The sequence below is a fragment of the Pelobates fuscus genome, chromosome 7 (assembly GCF_036172605.1).
Source record: "Pelobates fuscus isolate aPelFus1 chromosome 7, aPelFus1.pri, whole genome shotgun sequence".
In the NCBI taxonomy this organism is placed as follows: Eukaryota; Metazoa; Chordata; class Amphibia; order Anura; family Pelobatidae; genus Pelobates; species Pelobates fuscus.
In genome coordinates this window covers 43,657,278-43,675,279 of record NC_086323.1, presented here as the reverse complement: position 1 = coordinate 43,675,279, position 18,002 = coordinate 43,657,278, and the positions used below count along the sequence as shown (strand labels likewise).

At 37.7% G+C, this 18,002-nt stretch overlaps 1 protein-coding gene across 2 annotated transcripts in view; it reads left to right on the top strand.

The window, feature by feature from the left end:
* The window catches only part of DAB1 (DAB adaptor protein 1), a 626,843-nt gene that overhangs the window by 526,300 nt on the left and 82,541 nt on the right, over window positions 1-18,002 (top strand). For both annotated transcript variants that reach the window (XM_063427999.1, XM_063427998.1), the window contains exon 7: window positions 1,865-1,963. In XM_063427999.1, coding sequence (XP_063284069.1) covers window positions 1,865-1,963 — 99 coding nt within the window. The remainder of the gene's footprint in view (window positions 1-1,864; window positions 1,964-18,002) is intronic.

Sequence of the window (18,002 nt, the reverse complement as noted above, 5' to 3'; positions counted from 1 at the left end):
TGTCTTGTAAGCAACCATAACAGCCTTTATGTTTAACAGTAGGACATAAGGGTTCTTTTTAATTTCAGTAATTTCTGCTACATTGACTGAAGGCTGCGCAAGGCGTTAAGGTTATTTTATGAATACACATGACATCTATTGCTGTTAATACGCTCTGGTCGGTGGCAGTAAGTGCTAATGCTCTCATAGACAGAGAAAGCCATCCTGACATTTATTGGTTCAAAGATATCATAGCACACTATAGAGGGATAAGAGGTGCAGGCGCACGTAGTAAGTTATATTGTAGTTGTTGTAAAGTGCACTCGTGCATCAATTTTTCACCGCTGAGATGTAATATTTGCTTGATATTTTAATCCAATATTAGTATAATAGCTAAAAGGATTTTGACCTTAAAACATCAGCCTGCTATCTTTGATTAAATTATATAGTTATTTTCATGCGAGTGATTTTTATTGCTAAAAATGAATGTATTCTTTAGTTTGATATATTTAAGAGAAAGAATGTGTGCATTGAATGGTCAGTGTTGTTGCGTAGCAAGTGTTACCTTACGTGAGCTGCCCCTGTTTTGAAGATGCCAGGTTCTAAAATAGAATATTGTATGTTTTCATGAAGAGTTTAAAAATACTGGACCAATTTATGCAAAGATCATGAAGAAGAATGTTGTCTGGTATTCAAAAGCAAAGTTGTTCAAGGGGTAGGTAACCTTTGGCACTCCAGATGTTGTGGACTGCATCAACCTTAATCATTTGCCACTCTCATGTCTTCAAGAACATTATGGTAGATGTAGCCCAGAATATCTTGCCTACCCCTGGTCTAACACCTTATATCAGCTCTAATGACCCCCTGTTAGCACTTGCACTAGGACAGAAGATACAACAAATAAGCTCTTGTCTACCCTGCATCCATTGAAAGCTATGTGTTTTACTTAATTAACTTAAGTGTTGAAGCCACATACTAGAAAATGCCCAATAAATCTTTGCCTTAGCCAATCCATATTTATATCCATTGATATATTTTTGCTCTTCCATCAATAAATCAGTTGGTCAAGCAAAAGAGGCGAGATTTTGAGTGTCACTGCACATCAGCATACAAGCATAGCCAGTGTTCATAGTATACACAGAATAGGAGGGCACACATATACTAAGGAACGGGTAAAATCTAGACCAACCAAACTCCTCAACACAGGAATACAACAGAGAAAACAAGCACAGCAGGTAAGTCATTTTCAAAGGTTTATATCCCAACCAGCAGATGATGTTTCAGCTCAAAAAAGAAATAGAAATGAATTCTCGAAAAGGACTTACCTGCCGTGCCTAGTTCCTCTGTTGTTGCTAGTGTGCATGAACATTATTTCAATGCAATCTTTAAGGTTAGTGGGCTCACTATTAAACTAGGGTGTTATGGCTACAATGCTCTTCTCTCTAAAATGCATATAGTAGTATGAAAAAAAAATCAGTGTTTCACAAAGTTATGGTTAAAATTTTTTAACTTTACTGCTGATTTAACTTGCTAGAACATTCCGTTTATATCTTGTCTTCATGGAACAGCACTTTTTAGACAGTAAAATATTGATACAAGGCACACTCATAAATACCTCTCTCTATAATCTACTTGCTGGCAATTTCTTCCCTTTTCTTACATCCCCTGCACACTCTGTCACCCGTCTCGCTCTCCGTTTTTATTTGTATTTCTGTTTCATCTCTCATTGTACATGCCAACTCTTTGGCTCTTTCTAGGAAATCCATTTATAAATCTGTGGAGCTCACATGATTGAACATTGGACTTGCAGATTCCTTTCGAAATGTTTCAAAGTTGTGAAAAATAATAAAGTAACCTTTTAACCTGGGTATCTTCTTATCAACAGGGAATTGCTGCCGGTGCTCGATCAAAAGGAGAACACAAACAAAAAGTATTTTTGACAGTCTCCTTTGGAGGAATCAAAATCTTTGATGAAAAGACAGGTGTAAGTAGATTTAACATCCACCCACATCAACATGAACTGTTTAATATTCGCAGAGTACATGGAAATTGTCTAATGCAATTTGTGTATTGAAAATGTAGCCGAGATTCAGAGTGACACTCAACTCTGTATACAAAGACCACACTAATGCCGACTAAATATTGTTCAATATTAAACACAAATACTAGGCTAAAGAGAGAAAAATATATAAAAAAAAAATATACTAATAATAATATTAATACATTGATTTAACGTATATTTAAAATAAAACATTAAATATAGTTAGTGTTATCCCTAAAATAAAATGATTTACATTACCAAACATGCAACATTATTTAATGATTATTTAATATACATTATGTAATAATAGATAGATAGACAGACAGAAAGAAAGAAAGATAGATTGATATAGCCATGGGAAAAAGAAAGTACACCCTCATTGATTTCCATGATTTTACAATCAGAACATAATAACAATTAACTGTTCCTTAGCAGGTCTTAAAATTCTGTAAATACAACCTCAGACAAACAACACATGAGGTATTAATCTGTGTCATGATATGTTTAACAAAATGTAGATATACATTCTGATATGACATACTGATATGTATAGATCATGTGTATATTACAGATACATATGTAGATAGACAGACAATCAATCAGACAGACAGACAGATTTGTTTACATTGGAATGGTCAGAATGGACCGAAGGACAGACAGATTTCTTAATTTCTTTATTTGAACAATTTTTCTATTCTCCTTTATTCCCGTAATTGTAAATTGAGTTTAATAGGAAAATGAGCAGTTGGCTTTCAAAAGAAAAGCAAATACTAATTGGATAAATTCAGAGAACAATGTATAATCTATAGATACTGGTGATATGGGTACAAGCCAGTTCTATGGCAGTGTAAAAACCCACATGGGATTTGCTTTTCTTGTCGTGTCTGCACCAGCATTGCCGCTGACTTTGACACACAGTGAAACAAATATTAGCGAACGATCTAACCACCTGGATCTTGCAGATGCGGTTAACAAGAAACCAGCTTTGTGTTCTAATTAGAAACTGTTACAGCAGTTTATATCTATGTAGAAATCACATAGTTTACCGTATATCTCCTAGCTGCAGAACTAGCTCCTACCTTCTGAAAACGGGATGATGCTACCTGTAAAATTAATTCTTCATAGTCTCAATCCTGGATCTCCATCTGGTACTTTTCATCTGATGCTGCAGCCCAACATCACTGTTGCTTTTATATGCTGCTAGTCATCCTGTATTTGGTCTTACTCAAGCTTGCGTCGTTTAGTAGACACCTGTTGTAATGCATCATTAATGCGCATGTATAATCACAGATTACGGCAATGATGGTTTTACACAAGCCATTGATATTTTGTCTATCACTATAGCATGTAACCCTATTCGCTCTCCCAATGGAGCATTCGCTGTGATACGCCAGTCTCAACTAGTATATATAACCGTGTTTACCTGTTGGTGATTCATTAAGTGTGGCCACAGAGAAGGACAATACGTCTCACTTATTTCTGTATTACTTTCTTATTTTTCCATGTTAGATTCCAGAATATACCAGGAGAGTTTGGGTCTCTACTTTCCCTGACAAACACAGGGTTCACTAGTAGGTAGTTTAATAACATTATATACACAGTAGGTGAGAAGGTGGCTGTCACAGTGAATTTCATATTTTAGCTCAAAATAACCAAACTGGAAAAACTGCCTTACAAGAGGCACATATGCTTTACTGCACTTACAATAGCAGTAACATTGCATGACAACAGGCAATAAAAAAAAACAGGCATTGTATATTGGGTCACACCAACAAGCACCTTCAAAGCTCAATACAGTGAGCAATCTGGTACAACATTGGTTAAGTCAAGGCAAGTAGTACCCCATGCTCTATCTTGTTAAATATCATATCTATCTTCATTTGGTACCTTTCTTTCCAAATGGTGAACTTTATAACATCTTTTGACCAATCTTCCATATTTAGAGAAACACTGTCAAATTTAAGATCAGAATGTTCTTGAATCAAGCAAATAAAACCAGTTCTTGCTCAAGGTATAAATTCCAATTAATAAAAAAAAATGTTTCCTCTTGTATCACCAAAGTAGTCCAGGACTACTTTACTTTTGCTATATGGATTAGGGGTTTGCCAGCCCTGTGTACAGTGCACTGAGATTAACAGTGGATGAGACTGCGGATCCCTCCTTTTTTGCTATCCTCTTGTATCACGACTTATTTTTAGGGTCAGTACAAGAATTTGTTTGTTACCTTAGACAAGAATCCACTATGCTTACAAGTTCCCCAACACGTTAGTGAGCATTCGTAGTCCCAGCACCCATCAATATATCACACTAAACCAAGAGAGAAAACACATATTTTTAATGCTTGACTCAAAAAAATAGCAGCATTTTATGGCTCACATTAAATCTACCCCTAGGTCATGATGATAGAGGATGTTTTTTCACCTAATTAAATGTAGAATAGTTTGCTGTTGTCATTAACTGATTGATATTAATACAGTTATGGTACTGTTGTGTTATGTAGACATTGCTGCCTCTATTCTGATGTTTTGCAAGAATGCGGCTATTTACAAATGTCTTTCTCCAAATGAAAACCCCACGGCATATTTATAATACAGGTACTAACTATATGTGGCCTACAGGGTGTTCTATTTACTTTTTGAAGGACCTACACTGGTGGAATTAGGGGCTGCCTGGAACCTTAAAATATCATATGCTTCTTCGTCTAGGCACATACAAACTGAGTAAGATAATTAGCAGAATCCTTTCATTTATTGTAGACTTTCATCGTCCGCTGTGCAGTTTCGCATAAATTTCTTCTGGCAGTTGTTTTAAAAAAAAATATTCTTGAAAAGACATCATCAGAAAATCATATCTGTGGGTATTAAACAGGAAGATTATAACTTGCATCTCATTATTGCTGTATAAACTATCTTCTTTTGGTTCATTAAGTCTGTTTTACTTGATATATCATTGAGCAAATGTATGTTCTAAAAACAAAGATTGGGACCCTCGTGAGATAGCAACAGCCCATAAACGACCTATTTTATTGTCCCTCTTGATTATGAGGCATTCTGGGAATATGAATCCATTAATATGAAGTTAATCTGGAGATTCTAATACAAGTCAAGCGTAGTACATTGAACAGAATCACATGCGTATTGAAAAGACATCTGTCACACAGGGAAATAAACAGCAGTTTAAGAAGACTGCACCATAGAAAGATGGCTGTGAATTCATATGCTTTGCTGTCAGCTCTCTGTGTTACCACTTCTGTTAGAACCCTCACCCCATATGTGTAACATTTCACAGAAAATGTTTTTGATTGCATGCCAACAAAAAAGATATACAACCGTCTCCGAATGAATATTTTATACATTGTAACATACATAATGTTGGTGGTTTTGATATCTAAAAGGTCAGCTTTTAAGCATTCATGGTAACTTTTTTTGATTTAATAAAAAAATATATATATTTTAGTACCAATATGTGTTTATGTACTATATTATATATTATATATATTATAGTGTCAACTCACCGTTCAGTCAAAAAATCCCTAAGTATTACAATAAAAAAATGCTTTGTGTCCTTCCTCTCTAAATATGCCACCTACATCTATCTCCCTCCAGTTCAGAGGTACACCTATACCTCAATCCCCTGTTTCCAAATCATGTCACTTTCATTTGAAAAATATTGCTCATATTTACCCCTAATTAACATAAGATGCAATTAATGAACATCATGCCCTTGTCATTTCTTGCGTTGATTACTGTAACTCTTTCTTCATTGGCCTTCCTGAATATCAACATTATTTTACTTTAAACAGCAATGAATGTGGCCACCAGACATATTTTTAAAAATCATCAGTAGACTCACATCTCAACCCTTTGACAGTTCTCACATTGGCTTCCCGTTCCCTTTAGGATCCAATTCAAACTGCTGACAAACTTACGAAGCTCTCAACAATTCAACTCCTCATTACATTTCCACTTTAATTAACAAAAACAACCTTCTCATTGCAGGCATTCTGTCGGTGACCTTCTCTTGTCCTCTTCTCATTCTAACATTTCTAACTTTTATCGACAGGATTTCTCAAGAGCCACAGTATGCTCATGCCATGCCCTTCCTCGTCCTATCAGACTTTTCCCTAGCCTTCAGTCCTTTAAGAAGTTACTGAAACCCAATCCATTTAGGAAAGCCATCCATATTCCTCAGATGACACTTCTCTTATCACAATAGCCCTCTTGGCCCTCCACACTCCCCTTGTTTCTGCAGACCATTCCACTCTATCTCCTTTCACCTCCAAGTCCTTGCACACACCAAATGTATAAACTTAACTATACATAAGTATAATATTAAAATAGCATGCCTCCCTCCTAGGCACATTGTCCTTCCTTCCATGTTCCTGTAACTCTACTTCCTAGAGTGTAAGCTCATTTGAGCAGAGCCTTCTTCCCCTCTTTAGTCTGTCAACATGATTTGTGTCTGTCACATAGTTACTGTTAAATATCCCCATTTCATAATTGTAAAGCACTAAAAATAATGTTGGTGCTATATAAATACTTAATACATAATAATAATAATAATATATCTGTAAATATACAAATTGATGTTTTTATAAAGCACATATAAGAACATCTTTAAACAAAAATAGCTTAGAAAAAGAGAATAATCCTAGTTCTAGCGATTAAAACTCTGTCCTTGAAACTTTTCCAGAAAATCTGTGCATCGCTCTGTTTAAACAACTTACTCCAGTTTACCATCTGCAATTCTATTACCATCTGTGCAAAAAGTCATAATTTTCAAAGCTTTATTCCGACCTTAATTGTGAGTTCACCCATATTAATACTGACATTCCAGATTACCAGACTTTATTTACTAGAGAGGTGAAAATAATTGTTTTATTAACTTTACATTTAATTTATCTGTTCGGGATTAGGGAAGAAGGAATGTAAAATACATATATAATTTTGTAGCTTGATTATATATACTATTACATTCAAGTCAAATTATATTGTTTATTCAGTAAAATGTATACTTCTGAAACATGTTAAACATAAACAATTATTATCACAAGCACATGTTTAATTACTTTTGTTCAACATATTTTCAATACTTCAAAGGAAACAAAAGATTATAGTAAACCATACATAACCTTTAACAGGGAACAAGCTTATGTAACTTTGCAGAACTAAATCTAGCAAATTAAACCTCACTCACCCTAATTTATACTGTAGGAGGGATTACCAGAGGGACAAATGTTTCTGCCAAAAACCACTAATCACTTTAATGTCTGCAAATGTGTTGAAGATTTTAGCACACTCCCTCTTTCCAAACAATAAAGGAAGTTCCAATGGGTGATACAATTTCTACAGTTATAAAGGGGGGAGGAGTGAACGAACTCGTCCATTACACTATTAGTTTTCATTAGCATTTACGAGAATGATAACGATTTCTATAGCACTTTGTAAATGCCTTTATTTTAGAACTATATAATTGTATTTTCTGTGTGTGGGAATTGTGCTAAAATGAATATTTGTTGCTAATTATTAGTATGTTGTACTGCTACAAATTACAGCAGGTACCTTACAAATGTCTACAAGCAGGCTATTTTGTCATTTTTATTTATTAAACTTGTAACATCTCCTGTGTATGAGGAAAAAATAATAATTTTGCCTTTGTATTAGTATTGTCAGATCCTGTGTGATATATTGCAAGATTTGAGATAAAGATTTATACTGTCCTAAGCTTTCCATTCCTCAAATATTTCTATAAATGATGAACCAATGAATGAAAAATAAATAGCACGTTACATTTGAAATGGAATTCGCCAGATTGGTTACGTTGCCTCTGAGACTGTATAGTAGCCCAGGAATAAAATGTACACCCATAATGGCATACCATTTGCAATAGTAGACAACCCAAGGTATTGCAAATGGGGTATGTCCAGTCTTTTTTAGTAGCCATTTGGTCACAAACACTGGCCAAAGTTAGCGTTAGTATTTGTTTTGGTGGGAAAAATGCAAAAACCGCCAATTTTGGCAAGTGTTTGTGACTAAGTGGCTACTGAAAAAGACTGGACATACCCAATTTGCAATACCTTGGGTTGTCTACTATTGCAAATGGTATGCCATCATAGGGGTAATTTTCATTCTTGGGCTACCATAGGGTCTCAAAGGCAACGTAACCAATCTGGCGAATTTTAATGTGAAAAAAATTAAACACAAGCCTTATATTTGACGCTGTAACTTTTGAAAACAGCATAAAACCTGTACATGAGGGGTACTGTTGTACTCAGGAGACTTTGCTGCACACAAATATTTGTGTTTTAAAACAGTAAAAAGTATCACAGCAATAATATCGTCCGTGTAAGTGCTGTTTGTGCGTGAAAAATGCAAAAAACGTGACTTTTCCTGGCGATATCAACGTTGTAATACATTTTACTGTTTTAAAACACTAATATTTGTGTTCAGCGAAGTCTCCCGAGTAAAATAGTACCCCCCATGTACAGGTTTCATGGTGTCTTGGAAAGTTATAGGGTTAAATATAGTGCTAGCAAATTAAATTCCCTATACTTCCGGCATGGGTTGTCAGGCAGGTCCCGCTAATTGTAATTAATTAAGATACCTAATTATGCAAAAATATTACATAAATATATATGTAGAATTAATATATATATATATATATATATATAATTTTTTAAAATATTTTTATTTATATATAGGTATATATATATAGTGATATATACGTATATTTTTATGTATATAGATATATATATATTATTTCATTCTACGTGTATTTTGATATATATATATATATATATATATATATATATATATATTAATATCACAATACAGGTAAAATGAAATAACACACATCTATATATTTTTTAATTATTTACTTTTAATTATTTTTTTTTTTTTTTTTTTTACGAATTTTTTTATATTATATATAAATATATATATAACAATAATTATATATATATATATATAATCAGTATCAGTCTACGTGTAATTTGATATTAATATATATATATATATATATATAATTATATATATATTAATAGTAAAATATACCTAGACAGTGTATGTGTGTGTGTGTGTGTATATGTGTATATATCATATATGTAAAGGCTTTGCCTGTAGTTGTGGGAGGGGCTTGAATTCCCTTAAAAGGGCTGCCAATCCCCTCCCACCTTACCGTGGACAGTCTGGCGAGTCACGTGACTTCGGACTGAACTTCCGGTTCCCTGATGGCTTGCAGCTGTTTCAGAATGATGGCCAGCAGTTCCTCCTGTCAGCTGGCGTTCCTCCTTTCACGGCTGTTTTCGGCGGGAGGTGAGTAGGCAGGCCGGTATCATTGTACCGACCTGCGGACCACACACAGCCTGACCCGCCGAGGTCCATGGCTGCTGTACAGGGGCATCGGCTCAGGGAGTTCCCCGCAGGGGGGCCGGGCCCCCATGACAACTTACCCGAGTGCCAAACTAACCTAAGTACCCCCTCAGCCGGCACTCACCACAGTGCTCTGCTGGCTACTAGTCTCTAGTGCGGCTCGGTAACCTCCTCCCCCACGGTGTCACCTCCAGGGCAGGAGTGTACCCACATGCCAGGTCCTTACTCCCCCCCGCCCCCCCCCCCATCAACACGGGCACGGAAGATTGTCACTTAGCAACAGGGGCGGAGGGGTTTCACTTACCGGCCACGCATCTCCCTGTAACAGGGGCACCAAGGGTAGTGACGTACCGGCTTCCCTCCAAGACCGGCGTCGGTCCATTTACGGCAGTAAAGTAAAATCTTACCACGGCTCTGCACAGCAGTATAGGCGGGAAAGCACTAAGTCAGCTCAAATCCCATCACGCTCAGCCAGTAAGTGAGTAATAATGGCACTGTCAGGGAAACGGCGTTCCCACACAATTTCTGTTTGTATACATGAGGGGGAATTTTGGGCATTCCTTATTATGTAATATAATTTGCTGTGGTTGTGTGAACTGGTATTGCTGATTGATATTAGGTTCGGCTACATTCCAGCTATTCGGTTACACGATTTAGCTTGTTTCAGTCTTGTCGCCACCTGGTGGCCTGATTGTGTAATGTCATGTCCCTGGTTTTAAGTCATATGCCCCTGTTGTTTTAAAGGTTTAACCATATGCCCCTGTTGTTTTAAAGGTTTTACAGATTCCAAGTAAATGTATTTATGTGTGGGTGTTCTAAATATACGGTATGCAGCTGGTTAATTTATCTGTTAGCTGGCAATTATGTTGTTCCTACATGGTCATTTCAGGATGTTAAGCTTACGTTTCTGTGACATCGCTCCAATACTGGCCTTATTAGGTTGATAACATGATTGTAGGTTGTACGCATTGCAAGTTATTTTATTGCATTAACATCTCGCTTTTTAGGTACCTAGGTCATGCTGCAAGGTTGCTTTACAAGCACTGCAATTCCTTTCACCTACCTCTGTCTTATGTTCATTGTTTATCTTTAGGTTCTGGTAGGTTTTCCGTTATGGTTTGAGTCCTCAATCTGGGTCCCTCACATAACTGGTACGCACAGATACTCCCCTTATCAATTTTCTGAATTGCAGCACGTATCTACTGCCACCCTCTCGCTCCTATTTTCCTGCAAGTGATTTCGTCCTGACTCAAACTTTATCAGGCACATTTCACAACCCCGTACTTTCTATTTAGAGTGGTACTGGCTTTTGGAGAATTAGGTTGCCCAACTAGGTTCTGTTTTCCGGTCTTAATCCATACGTTAGTGGTCCCGCGAGGCCAACACCCATCCTCATACTCGGAGGTATACGTCCCTCGGCCCAAATCATAGGTAGCCGCCTCGCATGGTTGCATAGGGAGGGCCTCCCATGTCACTCCCATTCTATCTTATGCTTTAGTTGCCACCGAGAGGCCAACACCCTGCCACAACGTTCGGTGGCCTCAAAATATCCCCTCGGGCCAACGCATAGTTAGCGCCTCTCACGCCGCTTGGCATTTAGTAGGGACTCATCTGTCACGTTGAGGTAGCTTAATTCTTCGCCACTTGGCTTTTAGCTAGCCTGCCAGTACCAGGTCCTTTTTCCTCATATAATACTCAGGTTACATATGCACGGGTACTCAATCCTCTTATCGTTTTACTAGGTTACAGCACGTATCTAACACCACTCTCGCTCCTATTTTCCTCCTGGTAATCCCACAAGGTATGTTTTTCTGGCCTTCTACGCCTTTCGTTAGTGGTCCCGCGAGGCCAACACCCATCCTCAATTCGGAGGTACGGCATCCCCTCGGGCCAATGCATAGCTAGCCGCCTCGCTTGGTTGCATAGGGAGGGCCTCACTTGTCACTCCCTTTCTGTCTTATGCTTTTACAAGTCACAGAGAGGCCATCACCCAGCCATAATGCCAATGGCCACGTACCCCACACGAGCCAAATCATAGATAGAGCCTCTCAAAGCCACTTGGCTACTAGCAGGGCCTCACCTGTCACGTTGCTTAGTAATTCTTCGCCGCTTGGCATTAGTAACAATATAAAAATAATAAAATTAATTGTTTCTGTTAGATGTCACAGTTCCGGAGGGGCTGGTGGTTGCTGGTTCAGATGCCGTGGCATGCTCTGGTTTGACGGCCTTCGGAGGGAATATATGGCGTTGCGCGTCATGACCCATAGGCATTAAGTCCCGATCCAGCTTCTCCTATACTCCAAACTTGTTTCATATGATATCCGTTCATGAAGCTGCCATAGCCTGGAGACCAATATGGTCCAGTCACACTGTCAGACATTATTCACATACACCATTGTACATAGGGGCCGATCTTCATCTCTGGTCTTAAGGAGACTATTAAGGGAAAACACGTGTATAGCTGCTTGCTAATTTTTCTCTTGTATTCACATGCCGGGTTTCACAAACGTCTCAGCAGACCACATTCATCGGTTTCGTTTCGGGGCCTAAGCCAGACACTACTCACCTCTTCCGGGATAGCTTACCGGCCCGCCATTCCGAGACATGCTCATGGAATAAGGTATGGTTTAACCTTGCACATCACATTTCTCACCTTACACTTTCAGTCGTCAAAGGTAAAGGGTGTTCACATATTTCACTAAGGCTGTAGGAGGGTTCAAGCTATTGACATGTTTGCTATGGAATCTGTTTTGGGGTTCACTTCTTTTGCCACCTTAAACTCATATAATCATTTAACACAATTAAACGGGATCTTATGGATATCCAACACCACATGCTCCTACAACACCCCAACGATACAGGATTCCTTTTATATTATCTGGTAAAGACCTACTGAAAGGAATTCATATCCAAACACCTGTGCCATATCAAAGGCTACTGATCCACACGACATATTCATTCACTATCCAACTATGGATTCAGCTCCTGCGGAACACATGACCATACAACAATAAAACAGCCAAACCTCTAGCATACTATGGGTTCTTACATCCCATGACTTACCACTAAGAACCACAGACACCATAGTTAGACCATTAGGACCTATCTTTACATCAGCCTATACCTAGCCCTATAGCACATACGGTTAACATACCCCTATTACCTACTCTAAACTATGAGGCCCGGTAAAGTTCTGGATACTTATTGCACCACTTTACAGATACAGCCAGTCCAGCCATTTTCAGAACTTCATGGCTCCCATTCATACAGCATCTTAAGGTATGCTTCGTGTTCACTTACTGTTAACTAGGCTCGGCATATACAAACCTTTCATCAGGACACTCCTACCCCATGGGGGCAGCATTCTCAGCTTCCTTCAACCATATTCTAGCTCATGTCATCGGGACTATGGGATGCTGGACGTGCTCCACCTATACTCTTTACAGCCCGAACCAGTGGAAGAGGTAATACAAGCTTTTGTGACTTATCCGAATAAACGATTGTTGTTATATGATAAATTGGTATGGTATTTTCTTTTTGCCCACTTTTATTACAGGCCTACTGCTCTGTCGGTTCCGGCACACCACAACCGACTGGTGTAATTTGAATATGTCTATTGGTTAAATATACTAGGTTACACTATCATTACGGCTAGATTGCCCCGACCACAAATGTAAAGGCTTTGCCTGTAGTTGTGGGAGGGGCTTGAATTCCCTTAAAAGGGCTGCCAATCCCCTCCCACCTTACCGTGGACAGTCTGGCGAGTCACCCCTCCCACCGCTCCCTCTATTCATATCACCCTCTAAGGTGGGCCCACTTTTATTACAGGCCTACTGCTCTGTCGGTTCCGGCACACCACAACCGACTGGTGTAATTTGAATATGTCTATTGGTTAAATATACTAGGTTACACTATCATTACGGCTAGATTGCCCCGACCACAAATATATATATATATATATATATATAATATATATATATTATCTAAGTATATATATATTTTTTTACACTTATTTAAATTTTATTTTATGTTATTTCCAGCCAGCAGGGGGACTAACTGTCATTACAGGCAGTCCCCCTGCTGGCAATGCAGCAGCCAGCTAACCCGGCCATGTGATTGTGAGGTCTTCGCAAGGACCTCACTCTCACATGGCCGGGGGGGCTGTAGGAGGCAGGATCCGCCACGTGGGACTCCCTGGGAGTCCCCCCAGCTGCGATCGCCGGCGTTGGATTGTCAGAGACTGGGTAAGTAAAAAAAAAACAGAGGGCATACTATTACCCCCTCGGCGTTTAGAGCCACTTAGAATAGGGCGTAATAGTACGCCCTCCGGTTTTAAGGGGTTAAAAAGAAAAAATATCCCCCCCCCAAAAAAACACCAGAAAAACCCAGCTGAGCAGGGCACGCAAGTATATAGCTGCATATATGTATGTATATAAATTGATCACAATAAAGGTAAAGTGAGAATATTGAAAAAGAACTATATAGGACATTAAGATGTGCGTTTATAAAAAGTGCTAGTAGTGTGTGAGAAAGCCAGAGTATACATTAACTCCTTCATTTCTGGTGTTGAAATGTGTAATCATTTTCATCTCAAATGTCTTTCGTTCATGAGAGTCTTTGAAATTCCCTTTAAAGGGACAGTGTAGTCACCTGAACAACTTTAGCTTAATGAAGCAGCTTTGGTGTATAGAACATGCCCCTGCAGCCTCACTGCTCAATCCTCTGCCATTTAGGAGTTAAATCCCTTTGTTTATGAACCCTAGTCACACCTCCCTGCATGTGACTTGCACAGCCTTCCATAAACATTTCCTGTAAAGAGAGCCCTATTTAGGCTTTCTTTATTGCAAGTTCTGTTTAATTGAGATTTTCTGATCCCCTGCTATGTTAATAGCTTGCTAGACCCTGCAATAGCCTCCTTATTGTGATTAAAGTTCAATTTAGAGATTGAGATACAATTATTTAAGGTAAATTACATCTGTTTGAAAGTGAAACCAGGTTTGTTTTTTTCATGCAGGCTCTGTCAATCATAGCCAGGGGAGGTGTGGCTAGGGCTGCATAAACAGAAACAAAGTGATTTAACTCCTAAATGACAGTGAATTGAGCAGTGAAATTGCAGGGGAATGATCTATACACTAAAACTGCTTTATTTAGCTAAAGTAATTTAGGTGACTATAGTGTTCCTTTAAGAACTTTAATCCTGAGGTTTTGGATGGAGTGACCAGTCTGGGTGAAGTGATGACCAATAGGGGTACAATATCCGTTTTTCATATGGTTCTTGATTGAGTGTCTGTGTAGATCCATTCTGAGATGCAGCTTAAAGCCAGTTTTTCCAATGTAGCAACCTTTGTCACACACTATACACTGTATCATGTACACCACATTCGCAGATGTGCATGAATATGATCCCTTAATATTGTATGATTTGTTACTGTGTCTGGCTGTGTTATAGCCACATATACGTTGACACAGTTTGCAGAGTTATTTGTTGCATCGTACAATGCCATTCTGTGTGAGCTCCTGTTCTGTGGTCAATTTGCTGCGGACCAATCTCTGTCTCAAGTTAGGCGGTTGTTTGAATGCTGGTATGGAGGTTTCAAGAAATGTTTTGTTTGAGTGTGGGGTCCTCTGAAATTAATGGTTGTAGCTCTTTAATAATTTTACGTACTCCTTCTAGAGTTGGGTTGTAAGTAACTACTAGAGGGTTCTTTTTTTTTTTGTATTGTAGGAGAATTTCCCGTGGTGTTTTTAGGGCAGGTTTTATTTTTTTAGATATTGTCCTTTCTATTTTATTTTTCTAGATATTGAACTAATACGACTAATTCAATCTACACTCCTATATATATATATATATATGCAATGTTTAAAAAAAAATATATATAATATATATATATATATATATATATATATTGAACTAATACGACTAATTCAATCTACACTCCTATATATATATATATATATAGGAGTGTAGATTGAATTAGTCGTATTAGTTCAATATATATATATATATATATATATATATATATATATATATATTATTTTTATTTTTTTTGAAACATTGCATGGCAGTGAAGGTGTTAATGAAGGTTATATGAGTTAATTCAGTACTGTATCTGAAAAAGTAGATATGTCTCACCTTCTTAGTAAATCGCAAATAGCCATGCTTAAAGTAGCAGTAGGATCACCAAGCCCCTTGTTATCAGATCTTTTACAACTATTATCACATAATATTATCACATAATAAAGTAATTAATCCAGTATATCTGTCAACATTCCAGATATAACACCACTAGAGGACATGCTGTGAAATTGTATTGTAAACATTCTGTCCTTAAAGTCAATGGTACTGAGACCTAAGTCTCCCAATCCTTGGCAACTCAAAGTGTATTCATTTTTTTTTATTTTTTTTTAAATGCTGAGGATGCCAAGAACAATTCCTCAAGTGGGGCCCAAATTTATCTTAGATCATGCTCTACCCATTGAGTAAATGTATTGTGTAATCTCGGGAGCATACTGAGGACTACATTTAGAGGAAGAAGGCACAATGCTCCTCTGTTAAAGGTTTAAAGGATGAGCTGAAATGTTCTGACACTCACTTGAATATGTTCCTGCGGATTTTATTACTGTTGGCATCTAATGCATCGTTTTCTTTGACTTTAAATGTCCTTAAACCCACACGTTTTTCTTTTTGTAAAGGACAATGAAGCTAACACTTATATTATTATTCATTAATTTTTATATTTATTATTCTTTAGCAATTAGTTTGGGCATTTTAGACTTAGCCTCGAGAAAATTAACACTGGAGAACCGGAGTATCTCCTCTCACTATTTATAACTACCAGCCCTGATAATTAAGCAAATGATTAATATATCATTTGAATCATCTGTATACCTGCGTTCTGGATGGCTGGAAAAGTTATCCAGCTCTGCATGACTAGCAAGAGACATTATGACTAATTAACAGTCAATTTATTTTCCTTGTCTAAAATAATTGAAGAGAAGATCAGCCGTAGCTAGGGTAACTAATGTGAACTTTCACCCAGCTGATAGGAATACTTTTAATAGAAGGCTACAAATTAAATAAGGAAAACTCAATCTGCAACAGATAAAGCAAACTCATGTGTTCGGAAAATCTCAATGATGCCCTGTTAATCTTCTATAATTTGTCTTCTCATTTAGATTATTGATATTTGTCATATTTTTTTCTTTACTGATTTATGCTTTAAGCTCCCCAGTCATTCTTCAGTGAAGCGCAGTTGACAAACATCTCACACATTTCTGGTAGTGCTGCGCTACAAAGATGTCAGTGGGAGAATCTGTAAGGCAAATCATGGGTATTGTTGAGCAACATAAGTTTTAGAGGACAACTGTCCCCAGAATTTGTTTTTTTATATATATATATATATATATATATATATACACAAGAATTCGAGCAGCATTTAATTAAAAAATATTAATTTTTTAATTAAATTAAGTATGTAAAAAATACCTGAATATCTGGCCCCAACTTTTACAGAACACTAGATCCCTCTGCCATATGCATACACCTTCGGTTGGACTGAGGTAGAATCCAATGGTTAGGCTCCTTCTTCACTTCCTGCAAAAAGCGGTGACATCATCAGCCATCACCCTGTGTGGTCTGCCTGGTTCAAATTTCGACCGCATTGGCAATTCTAATATTTACTAAAGCCAAATGCAGTGAGAATTTTCTCAGTCCGACCAATTCTGTAAGTCAGCCAAGTCTCAAGAGAAGCATGTCCACTCCCCACCTACTTTTAGGGCCCCCACCCACCAGTATGGGTGTGGGCCAGGGGAGGATACCCTAGGTCCTCCTTGTATTATTCCAGTGCTGTAGATTTTTTCTAATTATTATTATTTATAAAATGCCAACAAATTCTGCAGCACTGTACAAAAGGGGGAGTTACAGACAAGTATTTGTAACAAGTCAAGTTGAAAGCACAGGAACACACGGTGTAGAGGGCCCTGCTCAAAAATGCTTACATTCTAAAGGGAATGGGGTGTAAGTGGGAGTGATGGGATGAGTTCAGAAAAATGTTTATTTACTTTTCTGAACGAATGTTACAGAATTGGTCAGACCAACCAAATTCTGACCACATTTGGCTATGGTATATATGAAAAATACCAACAGAGTTGGAATTAGGTTGGAATTTGGACCAGGCCGACAACACAGGGTGATGGCTGATGACAACACCACTCTATGAAGGTGAAGCAGGAACCTAATGGCCAGATTCTACCTCACTCCAACAAAAAGTGTATGAATATGGTGGAGGGATCTAGTGTTCTGTGAAAGTAAGGGCTAGAATTTCATGTATTTTTACATATACTTCATTAAATAAATGTCAGATCTTTTCATTATTTGCGGCAAGGATTCCTACAGTAAAAGAAAATTCAGATGCCAATTGTTCTTTAAGTGAAAAAGGCTTATACAGAATGTATTCAATGTTGGTTTAATTTTTAGCCCACGTCAAATGCACTGTCTAATAAGCACGAAGGTACTGACTGATTCGTACTAGGTCAAATAGCAAAGGATCACTACTATTACTGAAAGGAAAATGTAGGAATTCACCTGCTGAACAAGAAATTGAATTTTGTTT